General features: G+C 37.7%; 1 protein-coding gene across 2 annotated transcripts in view; it reads left to right on the top strand.

Moving 5' to 3' along the window:
* Positions 1 to 23,472, top strand: part of MYO1D (myosin ID) — a 342,717-nt gene that overhangs the window by 128,601 nt on the left and 190,644 nt on the right. For both annotated transcript variants that reach the window (XM_012735561.3, XM_075994358.1), the window contains exons 15-16: positions 12,465 to 12,631; positions 22,378 to 22,585. In XM_012735561.3, the coding sequence (XP_012591015.1) occupies positions 12,465 to 12,631; positions 22,378 to 22,585 (375 nt within the window). The remainder of the gene's footprint in view (positions 1 to 12,464; positions 12,632 to 22,377; positions 22,586 to 23,472) is intronic.

Here is a 23,472-nt window from a genome sequence, read left to right as displayed (position 1 = left end):
AATTGACTAGAAAAACAACCATTTTATTTTCTAAAACTGGTAGTTAAATATCCCTTTTGAAGAAATAAAAATTCTAGAACCTTCTGCAATTTCTGTATCGGGAATAGCATTTAGCTTCTAACAAAAGAGATCCTCAAATTAGCAGGTTAAATAAGAAACATTTTTATTTTTCTTTCCTGTAAATGAAGAACAAAGAAGGTTTTCTAGGACCGGTGTAGCAGCTACAAGGTTATTAGGGACCCAGATTTCTTCTGTCTTTCTGCTTTACTGACCTGGTACTTGGCATCTGTCCTCCTGGTCTGAGGTGGCAGCTGGAACTTCCCTTTGAGGTAGACTTCCTAGAAGGCTCACTCACACAGCACTTCAGCTGTATCCCATTTGCTGCATGTAGTTGCCAGGGAAGCTGGGAAGCACATTTTCATTCTGGTCAGCAGTGTACCCAGCTAGAAATAAGAATTCTGTTTCAAAGTAGGAAGAAGACACTGGGCATAAGATAGGCAACTAGGCTGGCAGTCTCTGCTCTAGCTTCTCAATCTGTGTGTGTGTGGAGGAGAGGGAAGGAGGGAGGGAGCAGGGGCAAGGAAAAGAACACAGACAATGCATTAGTCCACTAGAAGGCAGGGAGATAAGGCCAGAGTCAGAGGAGGAGAGAGACAGAAGCAAAGGAAAAATATTACATTTAGAAAACACAAAATATAATGGTAGAAATAAATCTAAATAATTAATATTCACCGTAAACAAAAATAGACTGAACAGACTATATAGGTGGAAAATCCAGCTATCTGCTGCTTACAGGAGACACATCTAACACTGTGGATACAGCTTAAAGAGGTAGATAAACATATATCAAGCCACTACCCCCAAAAATGGTGAAAAGCAATATTAATTGTGTGAGAAAATAGAATTTAAGAAAAAAGCTATTAACACAGATAAAGAAACTAATAATAAAATGAAAACACCCAAGACAATAAAACTAATTTGAACAAGGTACCAGATGGCAGAGTCATGATTATTATGAACTTATGAACTCTATAAAGCAGAAAAACAAACCTAAAAAAAAATTTAAAGAAAAAAATTGACAAGTCCGCAATCATAGTGGGAGACTTTAAACCAACTCTGTCAGAAGCTGATAGATGAAGCAGATGAAAACATTAGTAAGAATATGCAGAAGCTTTGAAAACCAAATTTAAACTTTAAAGATCAGAAGAACCCTTTACCCAGGGAATTGAAAGTGTATATTCCTTTCAAGTATGCATGGAACATTTACAAGAACTGACCACATACTAGATCACAAAGGAAGTCTGAACCGTTTTGAAGAATATATATACAGGTATATTTTCTATCCTCCAAACAAGTAAAATAAAAATCAGCATTAAAAGTTTTTTTCAATGTGCTTGGGAACTTTAAAAAAATGCTCTCTTAGATAACTCACAGGTTGAAGAGGAAATCACAATGGAAATTACACAATATTTGGAAATGCATGACAAAGAATATGTCAAAATTTGTAGAATACTGCTAAAGTGATCCATTTGTATGCCTTTATAAAATAACAAGGAAGACTGAAAGTAAATGAGTTAAGTTCAACTCAGGAACTCCAAAGAAAACCTAAAGAAGGAAGTAAGAAAATAATTTTTAAATATCAAAAGTCAAAGATCAAAAAAAATAATCATAGATAAACCTCTAATAAAACTCATAAAGAAAACAATATGAATGAAAGAAGGGTAATAACTTCAGATATTATAGAGATGTTTTTAAGCATTGGAATATTATGAACAATTATATACCAATGAATTTGAAATTTTAATTTTTTAGAAAAATGTTATCAAAATTAATTTACGAAGAAAGAGAAAACTTGAAGAAATCAGTAACCTTAAAGATTCTGAATCACTAATCAGAAGTTTATCTTCCCCCAACTCTGCCAAAGACATCAGGCCCAGATGGATTTACAGATGAGCTTTATTAAACCTTTGAGGAGCCAATAATCCCAATTTGTCATATGCAAATTATTTTGGAGGATAGGAAGACGAGAGGTCACCACCCAACTCATTTTATGAGATTAATATTACCTGAATACAAGCTTAATGTCAGAAAATAAAATTAGAGATCAGTTTAACTTAGAAACATAAATGTAAGGATCTCAAAACTATATATGAATAATGCATTTTCTGGCAACATGTTGAATGTGATGCCCACTAAAGCCAACCATAAATGTTAGGTAAAATGTAAAAATCAACATCTAGAATGTAGCCATGATCTAACAGAAAAAAGTAAGGAGCATGTAAACCAGGAGCTAAGTGAACATAGAGGTTAACTGAGTGAAGGGGAAAACAATCAGACCCCCTAAAGCTGCCCCTCACCCTGTGGGGATTTGTTGAAGTAGATAACTGTGAATATAGTTACTCAAGGCTGGGTCCTTGAAGCCCAGGGCCTCTTCAAAGTAGGGTGTCTAATAAGAGATTCTATGCACCTACACATATAACACACACACACACACATACACAGACATATACAATGGTGGGTCTTCAAAGGGCTACATCTAGAGTGAACTAGAAATAATCACCCACTATCAATAAGGAAAATTGCCTATATGAGTTGCCATCCCTGAAGGGGCCAAGTTATTTTCTATTCACTTTTAACTCTCAGGTTTAGTTATTCCAGATTCCAGACCAGAGGACAGCCCCTCATCCAAAGCCTCAGGTTCCCACTTCCTCCCCCAGGCCCACCGTGGTCAGAAGCCCTGCTCAGCCTTGTGACTGCCTTTTCCAGATCAACAGTATCTACTGAGGCAAAAGCTGCCCTGAAGGGTGGGCCTACTCCTCTGGATTTTAGTCTTCTGATTTTGGCCAGGTACTTCCTCACTATCTTGTTAGCTCTATGATGCATTTAAGAAGACCTTTTCTTACGCTTCATATGGAACCAGAGAAGACCCCGTATAGCAAAATCAATCCTAGGCAATAAAAACAAAATAGAAGGTATCAATTTACCAGACTTCAAACTATACTACAAGGCTATAGTCATTAAAACAGCATGATACTGGCACAAGAACAGGGACATTGACCAGTAGAATAGAACAGAGAACCCAGATATAAAACCATCCTCATATAGCCAATTAATCTTCGACAAAGCAGACAAAAACATACATACACTGGGGAAAATAATCCTTATTCAATAAATGGTGCTGGGAAAACTGGATAGCCACATGTAGAAGACTGAAACAAGAACCACACCTTTCACCTTTCACAAAAATCAACTCACGCTGGGTAACAGACTTGAACCTTAGGTATGAAACTATTAGAATTCTAAAGGAAAATGTTGGAAATAGCCTTCTTTTTTTTTTTTTTTTGAGACAGAGTCTCGCTTTCTTGCCCAGACTAGAATGAATGCCGTGGCGTCAGCCTCGCTCACAGCAACCTCACACTCCTGGGCTCAAGCAATCCTCCTGCCTCAGCCTCCCGAGTAGCTGGAACTACAGGCATGTGCCACCATGCCTGGCTAATTTTTTCTATATATATTAGTTGGCCAATTAATTTCTTTCTATTTATAGTAGAGGCAGGGTCTCACTCTTGCTCAGGCTGGTTTCAAACTCCTGACCTCAAGCAATCCTCCAGCCTCCGCCTCCCAGAGAGCTGGGGTTACAGGCGTGAGCCACCGCAACCGGCCAGAAATACCCTTCTAGACATTGGCCTAGGCAAAGAATTTATGAAGAAGACCCCCAAGGCAATCACAACAGCAACAAAAATAAACAAATGGGACCTGATCAAATTAAAAAGCTTCTGCACAGGCAAAGAAACTGTCAAGAGAGCAAACAGACAACCCACAGAATGGGAGAAAATTTTTGCAAGCTACATATTTGATAAAGGACTGATAACTAGAATCTATTTAGAACTCAGGAAAATCAGCAAGAAAAAATCAAACAGCCCTATCAAAAAATGGGCAAAGGACATGAACAGAAACTTCTCAAAAGAAGACAGAATAATGGCCAACAAACATATGAAAAAATGTTCAACATCTCTAATCATCAGGGAAATGCAAATCAAAACCACAATGAGATATCACTTAACTCCAGTGAGAATGGCCTTTATCAAAAAGTCCCCAAACAACAAATGCTGGCATGGATGCAGAGAGAGAGGAACACTTCTACACTGCAGGTGGGACTGCAAACTAGTTCGACCTCCGTGGAAAGCAATATGGAGATACCTCAAAGCGATATAAGTAGATCTACCATTTGATCCAGCAATTCCACTACTGGGCATCTACCCAAAAGATCAAAAGTCACTTTATGAAAAAGACACCTGCACTCGAATGTTTATAGCAGCACAATTCACAATTGCAAAGCTGTGGAAATAACCCAAGTGCCCATCAATTCATGAGTGGATTAATAAAATGTGGTATATGTATACCATGGAATACTACTCAGCTTTAAGAAACAACGATAATATACCACCTCTTGTATATTCCTGGATACAGCTGGAACCCATTCTACTAAGTGAAGTATCTCAAGAATGGAAAAACCAGCACCACATGTACTGACCAGCAAATTGGTATTAACGGATCAACACCTGAGTAGACATATAGGCGTAACATATATCAGGTGTCAGGAGGGGGCAGTGGGGAGGAAGGGATGGGTATATGCAACCAAAACGAGTAAGATGTGCAACATTTGGGGGAGGGACACGCTTGAAGCTCTTACTCGTGGGGAGAGGGGGGGCATGGGCAATATATGTAACCTTAACACTTGTACCCCCATAATACGCTAAAAAAAATACTTATTAGTTACCATTCACTTGAGAAAGGAAAGAGATGAGACAAATTTGTCTAGAGTTAGACTGCATGAAGAATTAAACAATGCTGTAATGCTTTAAAAAAAAAAAGAAGACCTTTTCCCCATATTTTGTCTGGCACCTTTTTTTAGTGACTTCATCGAAAAGGTTGATGTGCATTACCTAGTCCTCCGTTATCAAAAGTGGAAGTCCCTAACTCCTCACCTTTTCTGAGTCCACACAGTGTTTTAAGTGTATGTCTTATCTCCCCACCTAAATTATAAGTCTTTTGAATATAGAGAATGGGTTCTATTAATTGCATATATTTCTTCTTACCTAATAAAGTACAATAAGTAGATGGCCAGTAAATTATTAAATGAGCTTGAATTTGCCTTGACTCCATTTGACAGTGTTCAAAGCAGGTTAAATAGATATATATTTAAATAATGTCTTCTCGCTAATATACATATTGATTAGTGTACTTTCATAAATAATGTTTTTCACATAACAGGTTTAAAAGTTCAAGAGAATAAGATCACTATTCACTTTTGCAATTTAACCTTTATAAGACACTTTGAATTTGCCAAATTTAGGAATTTTTAGGCTGAGTCAGTCTGGATATTTATAAATGAGAGAGGAGGCGGCATGTATAAATTGAGACAGAATGCTGATTAAATACAAAGAAAGTATTTCCACTAAATTCCTTACTGCAGACTTTTATCTTACTAATCAGATGAAAGGGCTTCTCCCCAGCGTCTTGGCTGGTCATTAGTGTCTCATCCAGTGTAACCACTTCATGTGCATAATCACTCAGTCCTGGTAAAATTCCATTCAGCTGGTTTCTGTTTAGTAAAGTTACTTATACTACTTAGATCATGATGCCTTATATTAAGATGGCCTTATCCACATGGTTTTATAAATTATTCAGTTCCAATTATGTTCTAATTCCCATTGTAATTTTCTTATTCACCTAAGGGTTATTTAAAAGTATATTTCCTAATTTTCAAACATATAGGATTTTCTAATTACCTTTTTGCTCTTGATTTCTAGCTTAGTCTTATTTTATCAGAGGACATACTCTGTGATTTCAATACTTAGAAGTTTGCTAAATTTGCTTCCTGTGTATGTTTTCTTTGTGTTTAAAAATAATTTGCGGCCGGGCGCGGTGGCTCACGCCTGTAATCCTAGCACTTGGGAGGCCGAGGCAGGCGGATTGCTCGAGGTCAGGAGTTCGAAACCAGCCTGAGCAAGAGTGAGACCCCGTCTCTACTATAAATAGAAAGAAATTAATTGGCCAACTAATATATACAGAAAAAATTAGCCGGGCATGGTGGCGCATGCCTGTAGTCCCAGCTACTCGGGAGGCTGAGGCAGCAGGATTGCTTGAGCCCAGGAGTTTGAGGTTGCTGTGAGCTAGGCTGATGCCATGGCACTCACTCTAGCCTGGGCAACAAAGCAAGACTCTGTCTCAAAAAAAATAAATAAATAATAAAAAAAAATAATAATAATAATTTGCATTCAGTATTCTATATAAGTTCGTTAGGTCAAGTTTGCTAATCATATTGTTCCAACTTTTCTGTTTTCTTACTGATTTCTTTGTTTTGTCAGTGTTGAAAGGTATGCTAAAATCTACTTTGATTTTGAATTTGTCTACTTGTCCTCATTGTACCTTCAACTTTTTCTTCAAATATTTAGAGAATTTATTAGGTTCATTCAAGTTAGAACTGCTATATCTTCCTGGTGTTTGAGTCATTTATCACTATGAAATGTCTCTATTTCCATATTGCTTTTTGCCTTGAAGTCTGCTTTGCATAAATAATATAGCTACGCCAGCTTTTCTTTTGGCTAGAGTTTGCATGGTATATCTTTTTCATCCTTTTACTTTCAATCTTTCAATATCCTTATGTTTTAAGTGTGTCTTTCATAAGTAATATATAGTTAGTTTGGTTTTTTTACTCCATTCTGACAATTTTTATTTTTTGGATGAATCGTTTTGTCCATTTATTTTTAATGTAGTTACTGTATGTTGCATTTAAATTAGCCATCTCATTAGTGCTTTCTATGTGACTGTTCTGTATTTCTTTTCCTTTCTAACCTTCTTTTAGATTGATTGTTGTGGGCAAAAGGTAAAACTCTGTTCCTTCTGCTTGACAACTTCAGTTAAATTTCTAGCTCTGTTCCCCTGGTAACCTAGTAAAATATAGATCAACTATATCACTAAGCAACATTGCTTCTGGTAAAAATTACCCTGTTGGTAAAGTGCATCTATACTGTGAAAATGATAAATCTCTGGTGAGGGTAATAAACTTTGGGTTTGCCTAAGCTCAGTGACTCTGTGTTAGGCGTGTCCTTTGCAGGGACCCCGGAAACTGTATCTGCTGAGGTGTTCTAAGAGAGGTTGGCTCCTGTGAGGCTTTGAAGCCAAGGGCATCTCCCACACCTGGCCAGTGGGACTCTCATCTCCTTGCACCTGCGCTGCCACCTGGCTGCTGTTTGGACTGCTGCAAGGACATGGACACTGCTTGCTGCAAGCTGTGTTCTTGTTTTTCTGAGAAGATTGGTGCCAAATGTAGCCTATGAGTCTTTTGAGTCAGAATGTTTAGTGGTACCTAAGAAGGCACCCTTTCCCTTCCCCCAGTGTTACAATTATTTTTTATTATTCCATTTATTTTCTTTATTATTTAGGAAGATTTACATCTTAATATCATTTTGGTGGTTATTTAACTTACTACAATATCATTCTTGAATATAAAAATCTAATATTAGTGCTACTTTTACCACCTTCCTCCTGCACAAAACAAAGCCAGTGAAACATTTTAATTCCATTTACTTCCCTCCTAACTTACATATTTTAATTATGTATCTCACACTCACATATATACACACTAAAATCCAGTAAGGCATTACTGTTATTGCATATCGTCAGTATCCATTTGTATTTATTCACTCATTTATCATTTCTTTTTTCCTCTTTTGTAGTACCTTTCCTCTGGAATCATTTTCTTCTACCTGAATTTCACCTTGTTACAGTTGAGATCTGATGGTGAAAAATTCTCTGTTTTTGTTTACCAAAAAATATTTCTATACTCTTTTTATTTTTGAGGAATATTTTTTCTCAGTGTGAAATTCTAGATTGGCAGTATCTTTCAGCATTTCAAAGATAATGTTCCTTTGTCTTCTAAATTCCATAGATTCTTCTGAGAAATCTGCTATCAAGTCTATTTGTTGCTCCTTAAAATAATCTTTTTTCCTCTGGCTGCTTTTCTTTGATTTTCAGAAGTTTTACTATGATATGCCTTGGTGTCGATTTTTTTTTTTTAATCTGCTTGGAGTTTGTAGGACTTCTTCAGTTTGTAATTTGATTTTTTTTTTTTCCCATCAGGTTTAGCAAGTTCTTGGCTGTTCTCTCTTCAAATATTTCTTCTGCCCCTTCTGTCTCCCCTCCTTCAGAACTCCAGTTGCTTAGGCCAACTCACTGCACCTTTCATACCTCTTAACCTCCCTTCTTTGTTGTCCTTCTTTTTGTCTCCTCATGATTCATTCCAGAAAAATTCTTCTCACCTACCTTCTAGTTCACTCTTTTGTTTCTTCAGCCATTTTAAATCTCTTCTACTGATCCACTGAGTTCTTAGTTTCCACTATTATATTTTTCAGTTTTAGATTTTCCATTTGGTTTGGTTCTTTTTTATAGTTTCTGTTTCTATACAAACTTCTCAAAGTTGTTTTTTGTCATCTTGAACATGGCAAGCATAGTTATTTTAATACCTCTACTGATAACTCCAATATCTGGACTCCTGCAGGTCTGTTTATGTATTGTTTTGCTATTCCTAGTTTGTGTTATCTTGGCTTCTTATATGTCTGGTTATTTTTTTTATTTTGTTCCAAATACTACATTTGCAAAATTATTTATAGAAATAACTGGAGGCCCAAGTTAATGTCATTTTTCTCTAAGGAAAATTTATTTTTGCTTCTTTTAGGCACCTAAGAGCAATAGTATTCCAAATTAGCTATTCCAGTTTCAAGGACTGAGGTGACTGAAAGCTGAACTCTTGTCCCTGTGAAGGATTGCCTACTTCTGGTTCACTCTTATTCCTAGGGGGTGAGAGGGATTTACCCATGACTCCCTTTTTTCAGGTCCTAATCCCACGAGCCTCATGAAGCTGCCAAAACTACTCCTCAGACCCCATCCACCTCCTCTGGAGCTGGCAGATTCTCTCAGGAGAAAGGCAGTGTCAAACCTGGGCTTTCCTCTGTGGTGTTTTTACTTTCCTGGATTCTGGCCCAGTGATTCTCCACTGTCTTGTTAGCCTCCAATGTCTTCAGGCAAATGTCTTGTGGATTTTGTTTACCTCTTCTAGTTATCCCCAGCGTGGGTATCAGTTTAAATTGCCTAGTCTGTCATTACTCAAACTGAAAGCCCTAATATTCTCATTTCATAAATTGGCTAATTAAACACAGACTTTATCATTGCTAGCTAATACCAAAACAACTAATACCCAACTTATCCTGATTCTGCACAATGCCTATTCTGTTACACCAGTACCAAAATATGCAGATAGAAGTAGTAGCATTTTGATATTTACTATGCTCAGAACCACTTTTTTTAGTTTTTTCACCAAGCAAGTAAAGGCTCTCTATTCCAGGAAACCTGTAGAAAATCCTCAAGCCACCTCCCTGACCTCCCCATCCTATTAAGTTTGTTTTAAATTTATAATAAACCCTTTTTAAAAGTGAGCTACAACTGCCCCCCGCCCATATAAATGCTCTATTTGAAAATGATTACAGATTTAGTGAACATTTGATCGGCTATCATTTTTTAAAGTAGGATTCTGCTTGTGCTTCATAATAATATTGATCCTCTACTTAAATATGTTGAAACTTAACATCTAATCCAAGGATTGGCGTTTCAGAATAGGGGAAGATATATCAGTTATCTATCAATCTATAAAAAAATCACTCTAAAATGTGGTGGTGCTTGAAACTACAACAGTTTATTTCTCCTGATTTAGTGGGTTGACTGGGCAGTTCAAGTCAACCCTGGGCTCACCAAGCAGCTGCAGCCAGCCAGGGCTGATGGGCTAAGATGAGCCCACTCAGGTGACATGGCTGGATGACTGGCCATCTTCCTTCACAGAGTCTTTAGTCCCGGGCTTCCTCAGCCCAGTCCTGGGCTGGAAGAAGTATTCCAAGAGGACAGAGCCTCTCAAGGATGAGTCTCCGGAAATAAGCTAGTATCATTTCTGCCACATTCTATTGGTTAAAGCACATCACAAGGCCAGCCCAGATTCAAGGAGTAGGACAGACACTCCACCACTTACTGGAAGGTGCTGCAAAATATCACAGTCATGTTTTTCATTCTCCCACAGATGACTGAATGAAAAAAGGTAGGTGTGCTAGGCAGAATCATGCCCCGTGCATTGCAGCACCAACTCTCTAGCATCAGCTAGGTGTCCTACAATTCATCCCACTAACACTGACCACCCCAAATTAAAGGCAGGGTTCCCACAAGACTACCCTTGACTTTAGATACCAGCTACAGGTGGGGTCTCCAGGCCACCTGCACCTCCATATGACTTGTGTACAAATTTGATGGCTCCCATGACCCCCTTTTAAGTGTAGTAATTCACTGGTATGATTCAGGGAACTCAGGGAAATGCTATACGTATGATACAGTTTCATTATAAAAGATACAAATGAACAGCCATATTGAAGAGATATGTAAGGTGGCAAGGTCTGGAAACAAGGTCCAAGTGCAGGAGCTTTTCTCCCCATGCAGTCAGGGTTCATCACCCTCCAGGTACATCAATATGTCTACCAAGGTCCTCCAAGCCTCAGTGTCTTGAGCTTTTTTTTAAATCAGAGTTTCATTATCTAGGAATAATTGATTAAACCATTGACCACATGATTAAACTTGATCTCCAGTCCCCGTAGCATCCTTAGAGATCAAGCAGCTGAAAGTTCTAGCCCTCTAATTACATGGAGGGGTTTTCTGGTGACCAGACCCTATCTTGAAGGTATCTAGGGGTCTGGCCATGAGTCACCTCATTAGCATAACAAAGACCCTTCTGTCACTAAAGAAATTCCAAAGGTTTTTGAAGCTCTATGCTAGAAATGAGGGAAAATGACTATTTTTTATATATATATACACACACATATATATTAATATATATGTATACACATATAACATACATATGTGATCATTATTGCATCATAGCAACCCCAGGATGCCCACACCCTAATCTCCAGAAGCTGTGAACATGTTATGTTACATGGCAAGGTAGAATTAAAGTTGCAGATTGAGTGAAGGCTACCCATCAGCAGGCCTTAAAATACGGGATTATCCTGGGTTATCCAGTTGGGCCCAGTTTTATCACAAGCATCCTTCAGTGGGGAGAAAGGAGGCAGAAAAGTCAGAACCACGGAGATGACATCATAAGAAAGACTCGACTGGCCATAGCTGGCTTTGAAGATGGCAGGGAGCCACAAGCCAAGTAATGTGGGCAGCCTCCAGAAGGTGGAAAAGATAAGAAAATGAGCTTTTTTCTAGGTCCTACAGAAAGTAACAACCCTGCTTGATTTTAGCCCAGTGAAACCTATTTCAGACTTCCAACTTCCAGAAACATGAGATAATAAAATTGTGTTGTTTTAAGCCACTAAACCTGTCATAATCTGCTATAACAGCAATAGAAAACTAATACAGCAGGGCTTAGAAAAAAGAAGAAAATGACTTTACTTTTCGTCATGTAGGTCAGCATGATAAGTATACATTTGGAGTTTCTTTTTTAGGTGTTGAAAACTGTTATTCTATTGAAAATGCAAGTAGATTTACACTCTTCAAATCTCTCCTACTTCTTAAATTATTACCCCATTCCACCTCTAACCTTCAGTGGGGCTCAAAACTGCCTAATTTAACTATAGAAGATTCTATATCTTAATTAAAGTGCATCTGTGTGTCGATAAAGAACGGATTCAGAGAAGAGAAGGAAACTCTTTATGCCTATAAGTAGGATACATTTGACCTTACTGATTCATCCAGTGATAATTTATTCATTATCGTCAGTGTACTAGGATCTATGCCAAGCATGGTTTTATATTTAAAAGGAACTGTGATCCTAATGCATGATACAAAACTTAATTGGTACAGTTCCTAGCTGGGCTCCTTCATAGAATCACTGGTGCCTATAGATGGTTTTGTAACTTTTCTACTTACCAATGAATTTTGGTCTGTTTTCCAAAAGCACAAACTAATGCAACAATAATATGTCTGACACTAACGGAGCACTTACTGTGTACCATAACCGTCCTTAATATTTTACTTTCTTCATCCCATTTGATCTTTGCTACAACTGCTGCCTTTTTCTATTGAATTACTCCTTCAATTACTTTAACCATGTTTTCATAAATACACAAAAACTCAGTGTTTACATGTCTCAGTTATTTACTTCATAGTTTTATCCCTTTTATACTATTCCTGATGAAGCCAAGCCTAAAATATAATAAAAAAAAAACTTTAGCTGAATGCATGAGAACGTCTAACCTTGACTCAAGGGAGAAGGAAGAATAACTACTTTACCCACAGTATGTGCCTAAGAAATTAGAGACACTGAGCTTAACTTGACACAGTTAACACTAATTTCGTGTTAATGTCCATAGTCTAGGAATTTTCTCCAGTGAAACTTACCATTTGCTGATTTATTTCTTTAGGAGCCATATTACGTACGTTGCATCAAACCCAATGACAAGAAGTCCCCACAGATATTTGATGAGGAACGCTGCCGGCATCAAGTGGAATACCTTGGACTACTGGAAAATGTGAGAGTGCGTCGGGCAGGATTTGCCTTCCGCCAGACCTACGAGAAGTTTCTTCACAGGTGAGAACAGACTCAGCAAGAGAAGCGTAACAGCACACGGAGAATGATGGAGTCTTCCCCATACATAACAACGCATCAGCACATATTAGGCAATCTGTAAATACTTGTTGAATGAGCAAAAAAAGAGTTGAGGAAATTGCAAATATGAAAGATTTTCTCAGAAGCAATGGGAGTGTCTGAGTTCTTAGTTTATGGACAATGGAAAAAAGTTCAGTCTTTTTAGAGGAAATGTGAGCACAAAGGTACAGTAGAAAGAACATGGATTTGGACTCACAGCAGGGTTGGAATCCTGGCTGTGCCTTTTTTTTTTTTGCTGTTTGATCATGGGCCAGAAATTTGACTTCTTTGACCTTGTTTTTACATCTGTAAAATCAGTATAATAACATCACATAGGGTATTGTAAAGATTACATTAACCTAAGTAAAAAGCCCAGCTATGTGGCACATAATAGATATTTAATTAATGCTGCTTATCATTACTGGTATTTGTAATTATCATAATAATGAAATATTAAGGAGGTAAGCATGGAGGTCCCGAAATCAGTCTACCTGGTTTCAATCATGGCTTTGCCATTTTTCAGTTGTGCCACCTTGGGCAAATCACATAACTTTTCCATGCCTCAGTTTCCTCATATGTAAAATGAAAATAATAACTACCTTGAAGGGAAGGGTTGCTGGATAATTAAATGAAATAATATATGCAAAACACTTAGAGTAGTCCTTGCATATAATAACCATTTAATAAATGTAAAATATGGCTGTTATTAATGTATTAATAATGATCATTGACAGCTGGGAATCAGAAAAATATTTTAAGTTCCATCTGTTGGTTTTGTTTTATTGATTGACTGATTGATTAAGACAGGGTCTCACTCTGTTCCCCTGACTAGAGTTACAGTGGCATCGTCATAGCTCACTATACCCTCAAATTCCTGGGCTCAAGCTATCCTGCCTCAGCCTCCCAAGTTGCCGGGATTATAGGTGCATGCCACCATGCCCAGCTAATATTTCTATTTTTCGTAGAGATGAGGTCTTGCTATGTTGCTCAGGCTTATGTAATTTAAAACATTTATTGAACATTTCCTACATTCCAGGCTACAGATTCCACAAAAAATATGAATAAATAAATACATAAAATATAAACCAGAAAAATGCAGAAAATTAAAATACTTTAGATTGGTTGGTCAAAAAAGAGTCTCTAAGGAGATAACAATGACAGGAAGGAGCCAGCCATACAAAGATTGGGGAAGGTGGAGCAGAGGAACAGGCAGGGAAAAGGCTCTACTGCAGTAGTCAGTGTGGCATGCTAGGTGCCAAACAGAGTCCAGTGTGGTTGGAGGACACTGAGTGATGGGGCAGTGGGGTGAGATGTGAGCAGAGAAGTGGGCAGGGGCCAGATCATGTCCAACTTTGTAATCAGGCCAAACCATTTAGATTCAGGCTAGGTGTGATAAGAAAAAAAAAAAATCTCCACATTGATGGATTCGAAGCATGGAGTGACATAATCTTGTGGATATCACAAAGGGATCACTGTGGCTGCTGTGTGACTAGAAAGCAAGGAGACGTTTAGGGATGCTACTGCAGGAGTCCAAGAAAGATAACCTGACGATAGTGCTTCAACAAGGGATTATTGTAGATGCAAGAGCATTCCAGAGATTCGGGATATGTGTTGGAGGTGAAGTTGACAAGACCTGCTCATGGATTAGATGTGATGAAACTGGAGTAGGGAGGAGTGAAGGATGGCAAGTGGTTTTTGGCTCTAGAATCTGGGCAGGCGTGGTACCATTTGCTGAGAAAAAATTAGGTAAAAGAAGTTCGAGGAAGAGGGCATAGAACCAGGAGCAAGGATCAAATCAAGATTATTCTCTTGACCATGTTAACTTTGAAATGCTACTAAACATTTAGGTAGAAATGTTTGGTAAGCTATTAGACATACATACCTGGAGTTCCAGAAAGAAGTTCAGGCTGCCAATAAGAGATTTTGGAGTCATGAGTATACAGACTGCATTCTTGGGTACATCTGTGGGTGGAGAAAAGGAGGAAGTCCATGGTAATATTTAGATTTGTGGTCTGAAATGAAAGAACCAGCAAAGAGAAGAGAAGGAGCAGTCAGTGAGGTAGAAGAAAACCCAGAAGAGGACTATAACACAGAAGCCAAGAAAAGATGGCATATTGGGGATAAAAGTGTGGTCACTATATCAGTAGTTGCTGTATAGTCAAATAAGATAAAAGCAGAAACTTAACCCTTGGATTTGGCAACATAGAGGCCAGAGGAGAAAAGGTGGGGCAGAGCCTGATTTGAGCAGAATGGGAAAGTGAAGTGAGGAGTTAGATGCCTATAGACAGCTCAAGATTTTTGCTGTGCATGAGAGTGGAGAGAAATGGAAACAGTAGCTGGAATTGGAAGTCAGGTCAGAAAATACTAGAAAATGTTTGTATGTAGGTGGGGATGATTCAGAACAAAAGGAGAAACTAGTGACACAAGAGAGAGGGAGATAATTGTAATCAAAACATCCTTGAGAAAGCAAGAAGGGATGCAAGCACAAAGACAAGTGGAAAGTTTGTCAGCTTTAGACAAGAGCAGGGACACTTCACCCATAGCAACAGAACACAGGTGGAGAATATGGATATTTACGCAAGAAAGCTTGAAGCTTTACTGATGGCAAAGATGAATATGTTCCTGTCTAATTGCTTCTGTTTTCTCATTGAAGTATGAGGCAAGGTCATAGTTAGTGTGGAGAGGATTGGGACAGGTGGTAGAGGAGGTTTAAGGGGAAATGAGAATACTCATTGTGGAGAGTGGGAAAGCACAGGTTTGTATAATAGGATTGCCACCAGAAAGAGCTGAGTGCCCACTTAAGATTTGAGGTTATAAATGTAGAGTGAAACCAACTAGAATTGTTGGTTTATTTCCACGAGTGTTCAGCTACATGTGTACAGAAGTAAGAGGTTGCACTAAATGGAGACTCTTGAAATGAGTAAAACTTCACAGCATAACAATCTGGAGAATTGGAATTTAATTTTACACTGATCCAACAATTATGCTCAAAACTGACCATTTTTCCTTGTTGAAATCACATAGTTCTTTAAAATTGACTTTTCTTTTTATGGAGGCTGTATAGTAGGAATGTTTTCATGAGTAGAGATCTGTTCATTCTGAGTCTTGATTTCAAACAGTATCAAATTACATTATTGGAAAGATTTCCAGTCCTTATGTATTATTGCTTGTAGAATTCTGGCAGCTGATCAGGCATGAATTTGTTTTTATGCTATTACCTGTTGAAAATCAGCAAAAGCTAAATGTTAGAATGAGCAGGGTGAGAATGGATAACTAACTATAGGATGGGGCTGAACTGAAAACATATTGTCATGATATGAGGTAGAAGCCATGGGGAGCAGTAAAGTAAGTGAATAGTAAGCGACCTTGATTTGGAGGGGACAAGGAATTTTGTAAGTGAGTATCTTTACCTGCTTTTAATCTCTTTTTGGACTTATTTTACTTTCAACTCAAAAGGTTTTGGTGGGTTGTTTTTTTTTTTTGGCATGAAAGACATTCTATAAGGATTAGAATATGTTTTCTAAAATATAAAAATAGAAATGATTTAAAAGAACCTATAAATTTCAAATATAGCATTCTTCATGGCACAGTTTAAATATCCCACCCCAGAGCACCCCCAAATGAAACAAAATATGTAAATTTGTAACTAAATAAATGCATAGCCCACACTATGGAATCAAGAAGGGGGGATGCTCAGTGAACCTTCAAAATGAGTCACTCCTAAATGTGAAATGAAGCAGATATGAAGACCCAGATGTAAGCTAAGGTCGCAGTTATGAGCAAAGACTGGCTGTGAGACTTCAGGAAGCCTTCCCAGCTCTGTGCTGGAGTTTACGGTGGTACCAGGAAGTTGCCATAATGGCCAGGACAAGAAACCACCTCAGCAGCTGAAATGGGACATTGCGGACATACTGACCAAGACCTGGGAAGCAAAAGTAGCCCCCAAAGAGGCCAACCAAGGCCAAGATGTGCATGGAAGGACTCTGTGGCAGAAGATGAGATGACCATCAAACATCTGAGAAAGACCAGAACCAGTAAGAAAAACCATATAAGGTCTATAAGGCCAAGAAGTGAAAAACCTTACCCCTAAGGAATCAGAGCCAAGGAGTAAGGGGCATGTGAAGAAGCCGATTTAATATTCTCAGAGAAATAAAGCAGGGAATTTTAGGCCTAAAATAGGAATACCGTGTCTCCCTGAAAATAAGACAGGGTCTTACATTTATTTTTCCTCAAGAAGACACCCTAGGGCTTATTTTCAGGGGATGTGTTATTTTTTTTTAAGTACGGTACAACAATCTACATTTATTCAAATATAGTTAAGTTGTCTTCTTCTGGAACATCATCATAACTCTCCAAACCCTGAATTCCATCCTGAATTTCTTGCGACTCTATTTCCTTTAGAACCATTGGCCCCAGTCTCTCATGTGGAGCAATAGAGCTCTCATGGGGCAGATGAGAAGGGCTGCTCGTCGTCTTTACCACTCCGCGACAAAATGCATGGGTTGTGCAGATACGCTGCGTAGCCACACCCATCACTAGGTCTTATTTTCGGGGTAGGGCTTATATTGTGCAAATGCTTAGAAATCCTGCTAGGGCTTATTTTATGGGTAGGTCTTATTTTCGGGGAAACATGGTATGAAGTTAGAAGCAAACACAGGTAATTGTTTAAAAAAAAATACTGGAGATTTAGGAAATGAAAATCAGATTAAACACAACTACAAAATGAATTGTCCATCAATAGGAGACTCAGTTAATAAATTTTAGTATGTTCATGAGCAGTTGCAAATCAGCACTGAAGACAATGAACTACTGATGCAACAACAACATGGACGAATATCTCAGATGTGTTTTTGAGAGAAGATAAACACAAAAGAGTACACACTTTATGCTTCCCTATATATGAAATTCAAGAGCAGGCAAATCAGAAGAGTGGTCAGCTCTGGGTTGGGGGTGTGACTGGACAGCAGAATGGGGGAACTCTCTGAGATGATGTATCTTGATTGGGGGTTAGTTTCATTGTCAAAACTTATTGCATTGTATACTGAAATGTGTGCATTTTAGTATATGTAAATTTAACCCTAATTTTAAAACTTTTTGAGAAACTAAACTTTTGAAAAAAGTGAATTTATGGGCTGGGAGATCAAGCTGGAGACTTCTTCCAGATCTCATCACGAAGAAAAAGAGATGGGAAGTCCTAAAGAAAGGCCCAGTCACATGCAAGGTTGATCCAGGAGTGGCAAAACCCATCTAGCTGGAGAACCAGAGCAAAGAACAGAGAGGATAGGTGAGAAGCAGTACACGGACAATCACCAGGAATTTGCCTGAACTGAAAAAAGACACAAACTTTCAGATTGAAAGAATACACTGACCGTCAAGCATATGAATTAAAAACTGAAAAAAATATGTTTCATTCACTTGTAGATTATTAAAGAAAAATACACATAGCTCCCAAGGAAAAATGGCAAACTGCCCACCAGGGAATGAGAACCATACTGACATTCGGCTTCTCCTTAGCAACATTCGATCAAGTAGAAAAAGAAGTATCTTCACAGTGAGGGGAAATGACCTGTATGCTTATTAGAATTGTATTCTATGTCAAACTGTCATTCAAGAGTGTGAGTAAAGTAGCAACATTTTCTGACATACCTGTGCTCAGAAAGTTTATTATTCATAGACCCTCTCTGAAAAAAATCTTCAAAAGAAAGATGAATGCAGAAGGGAAACGTGGAATGCAAAAAAGCAATATTGAACAAATAAATCAGTAAATGATTTATTTTTGTTAAATCTAAATAAGTACTGATTGTAAGGGGAGGAGGAGAAAAGAAGTCTTTAGTAATAATCTGTAACTAAAATTAAAATGGGAGTGAAAAGTAGACATAAGGAAAGGCTTCTGTCCTGTTCATGAAAGGATATGGACAATGATAAAGCAAAAAAATTAATTTAGGTGTCTAAGTTTTCAACACATAATAGTTGCTAACGTCTTGAAATGCGTACTATATGTAGGAAGCACTGTTTTAAGCATTCCACATATAATGAGTCACTGAAACCACAACCATGTGAGGAGTATACATTACCCCCATTTTATGTGGATTACCCAGTGATAATGAGAGAAAATGTTTTGTACGGTGCATTTTTGCGTTTAGATTCTGCAGGGTTTTTTTGTAAGAATTTTAGGTTTGAATCTAAATTTGTACTTGTCACTTTTCTTTATTTTCATTTCTTTCACTGAAAAAAAGGGAAAAGGATTTTAAACATGCATAACCTTGAAAGCTGCTAAAGTCCTTTAGGGAGGTAAAACTAGTTGTCAGAAAGCAGATGAGTTCAGCTTTTTAATTAGCAGGTTCAGGATGCTGGCTTGCTGGAGAACTGGGGTCATGCACTCTGCCGGCAGGAAGGCAGGCAGCACACTTCTGCCCTGCCACGTGAGCAGGGCACAGTGGCTGCAGCATTGCTTCCAGCTTCTGCAGTGTGCCTGAAACTTTAAACACACACCGTTACTACCCCTGTTATGAGCCAAATGTGGACCCTGACTCTAATTTTAGAATGAATTTGAGAGGTTTCTGATTTCATTTCCTTTTTTTTTTTTCCATGTGACATTGTATGGCAATACCTCTGTCTTCATATTTAAACTCCTTCCATCTAGCATTGATTTCTGAGCCTCTCTAGCAAGTAAGGCTTTTATTAATAAATTATTTTCTTCCATTCTGTCATTCATTCTGCAAACATTTGTTGCCTCATAGAATGGCAGGCAACATGATAGGCACCTGGTATATAGTGGGGAACAAAACAAAGTCGATGCCTTCATGGTACCCACAGACTAATGAGGGAGACCGAAAATAAGCAAACAAAGCCACAAATCAATATTGTGATGAATGGTGCAAGGAAAAAAACAAAACTAGTTGCCTTAAAGAGAATATCAGGGGGAGAGGTTCCGTTGAGGTATGAAGATCAAGAAAGGACTAAAGGTTAAGAAGGAGCCAGCCTTTTAACACATCAACTGCCATGTGGGTTTTATTTAACTCAGGCTAGTTTTGAGCCCAAACCCTGCAGCTGGTTCGTGAAAATCTTGTTGATGTTCTTATTCTTACAATTAATAGTGACAATTTAATGATAAAAATGTGGATTGCGTTGTATAGCTCACAAAAAACCATAAAAACAACAAATTAGAAGGATCATTTTCTTTTAATAAAACACTGTGGCCCTAGGGAAAAATTTTTATTTTTTCTAGTGTGGCAGTCAATGTGTTTAGGACTAGGTAAAATGCATTGCAGGCAGTGGGACCAGTATATGCAAAAGCCTCTAAAGCAAGAAGGAGGCAACCACATCACAGAACCCTAAGGAAGCCAAAGTGATCGAAGGACAGTGAGAAAGGAGGTGAGCAGCAAAAGACAGAAATGATTTCAGGCTTTTTGGAAAACTGCTCTGGCTGTTTGCCGAATGGATTGGAAGGAAATGGAGAACAGTTTAGGAGTCTGTTATGATAAAGTAGAAGGTGGCTTGGATTAGGATTGAAACTGTAGAGATGAGGAGAATTGCAAATATATGTTGGAGGTAAAGTCAACTTGATGATGGATTAGAAGTAATGACAGAGAAGGGAAGGAATAAAAATATCCCTGGGATTCTGGCTTTAGTAACTGGGTGGCTTGAAGTAGGAAACACTAAAAGAGAAGTTTCACGTGCCTGTAGGACTCAGGCAGGCATTGGATGTATGAGTCTGAAGCTCAGGCTGAGGGCTAGACTAGGGGTAACACATTCATGGATTGAAAATATATTTTATGTATTTATAAATATACATATTTATGTTTTTATATTTCAAATATATTATTTGAAGTAAATGGACTAGATGAGGCGATCTGGAGACAGTATACATAGAATACCTGATCTGAGCCCTGGTACACTTTAACATTGAGGGATACAGTCAAATCCAGAGGAGCCAGAAAATGAGCTTGAGAAAGAAGATCGATCCAGAGACACAGAAGGAAACCAGGGAGAGTGTGCTGTCATAGACACTTAGAAAAGAGAGATATGTCCGGAAGAAGGGAGCAATTAACTGTAATTGAGGGAGTAATTAACAGATGCTGTTTAGATATGTATTATCTTAACAAGAAATGTGAAAAGCCTTATGAGAAAACTTTCAAAGATTCCTGAAAGGCACAAAAGTAGATTTAAACAATGGGAAGATATCCCTTGAATAAGACAACTCAACACCATATATAAATTTAATGAATTTCATGTGTCAACTCAATAAAACGATTCTTAAGGGGCTTGGAGTTGGTTGATTCTTTAAATTTATTTGCTGAATTATATTTTTTTCCTGTAACTGTAAAACTTGATTGTAAATTTCCTATGCAAAAATAAACATGCCAAGTAGCCAGAAAAACCTGTTAAAAAAAAAAAGAATTAGCAAAGACATTAAAATGTACTCATAGCCTCCTTAGTTAAAACCTTGTTGTACTGATGCACAGATATACAGACAGAACGATGAAACAGACCAGAAAGTCCAGAAATAAATGTGCATATGAAAATGTAGTAGTATATTATAAAGGTGCCATATTAAATCATAGGAAGTAAAGGTGGATTTTTTAATAGTATTGTAACAGCTGAATATCCATTTGTCAAAAGATAAAATTAGATCCATACCTCATACCAAATACCAAAATAAACTCCAAATGGATCAGAGAGCTAAACATAAAAAATGAAAACATACCAATACTAGAAAAAAATGTAAGTGAATCTGAATGTGAAGAAAGCCTTTCTCACAATGACTTAAAATTTAAATGTAATATAAGGAAAGAAATTACTAAATTTGACTCCATGTATTAAATAACTTTGCACAGACTATGGTAGGCAGCCTCGTAGGATGGCCCTTGTATCTCCTACCACCTGGTATCTATGCGCTGTATCATCCCCTTCCCTTGAGTCTGTAGGCTGGACCTATTCATTCATTTTTAACAAAATGGGATATGGCAGAAATGTTGGGATGTCACTTTTGAGATTAGGCTACAAAAGACTGTGACTCTGTGACTTCTGTCTTACACTCAGACTAAGCTACCATGTACCAAACTGCCTTATGAGAGGTTCACATGGCAAGGAGTTGTTAGCTGCTTGTATGTAGTAATGCAATTAATTTTTGTGTATTGATCTTATATGCAGTAACACTGCTTAATTTTCTTTTGGTTATAATAGTCTATCTAAGATCTGCTTGATTCCCTTTGAAGAGAGTCACATTGTTCATAAGTCGTGTCCATTTTGTGCCTTCTCATTCATTTACTATTTATTTATTGCTCTCTCCATGCCAACTAGACCTCCAGACCAATGCCGAGTAGAACCCATGATAGAGGCATCCTTGTCTTGTTTCTGTTTGTAAAGAGAATGCCCCCAAGGTCTCCTCTTGATGAATGATATTTGCTGTAGGTTTTTGATAAATAGCCTTTATTAGATTAATTAAGTCCCTTTTATCCCTTGTTTAATAAGAATTGTTTTCATAAAGAAGTGTTTTATTTTCCTGAGGCCCTTTTTTTTTCTTTGCATCTCCTCTAATCAAGCTAATGAAATTCTGTTACTAGTTTACTAAGAAGGTTTTGTTTTGTTTTCTATGAAGTGTCTTGAATTTTATTGAATAGTTTTTCTATAGAGATGACCATATGGTTTTTCTTCCTTAATCTGTCCTCTGTTTATTTTTTACTCAGGTATAAGATGATCTCTGAATTCACTTGGCCCAATCATGACCTTCCTTCTGACAAAGAGGCTATCAAGAAACTGATTGAACAGTGTGGGTTTCAGGATGATGTCGCTTATGGGAAGACAAAAATTTTCATTCGAACACCCCGAACATTGTTTACCTTGGAAGACCTCCGTGCCCAAATGCTCGTAAGGATTGTCCTCTTTCTACAAAAGGTAAATTTATATTTAATATAATATAAGATTTTGCTCTTACGCTCTTAAAAATTTGTTGAGTGTTTTCTTTAGTTCAAGAAATGTTCACGGATGGTATATTTTGTGTGTGTCTGTGCATATCTTAAAATGTTTTCTATTGCCTTCACACATGGAAAACTTACTTGGCTGCCCAATTTCAAAATTATTTCATCTTCAAAACTCTGAGGACATTTTGTCTTCTTATATTTAAAGTTGGAGAGATGTCTGAACCAGTCTACTTTTTGTCTTTTATAGCTAACTATGTGGGGTGTTGTTTTTTTTTTTTCAGCTTAAATGCATTAAGGACTTTTTTATTTTGTAACTAAAATATGTTGCCAACATGTTTGAAACCACCTCCTTCACCCATCATTACCCCACCCCCTACCACCTGACCTCAGGTGTGGAGTGCTGATGGATGCTCATTAGTTGATGGTGCTGTACCTGTCATCAATGATCTGTGCAAGGCCCCTTCTCACTATATTCACTCAGTCATATATTTCTTTGTATCCCCCATACCCTTTCCCAGTCCATCCATATGAACATTTTAATGCAAAAAAAGTCTATATGTCTGTAAAAAAAATATGTACCTCTGTGAAGTTGTCCTTGGGATATATATATATCTAGGAGGAAAGTTGCTGGGTCATAGGGTATATGTGTACCTAATTGGTATAAGTAGTGTCAGGTTCCTCTCCTGGGTGACTCTGCCAGTTACACTACCAGCAGCTGTATATGGGGGTTACTATGTACCATATCTCTCCTGCCAGTATCATCCAGCTACCTAAATTTTGTTAGACTAATAGGTATAATATCTTCTTGTTGTTTTACTTTATATTTCTCTCATTACCTTTGAATTTGAGCACCTCAGTAAA

The sequence above is a fragment of the Microcebus murinus genome, chromosome 18 (assembly GCF_040939455.1).
Source record: "Microcebus murinus isolate Inina chromosome 18, M.murinus_Inina_mat1.0, whole genome shotgun sequence".
NCBI classification, from domain to species: Eukaryota; Metazoa; Chordata; class Mammalia; order Primates; family Cheirogaleidae; genus Microcebus; species Microcebus murinus.
Note: the sequence above shows the minus strand (reverse complement) of the source record. Positions and strands in the feature narration are given on the sequence as shown.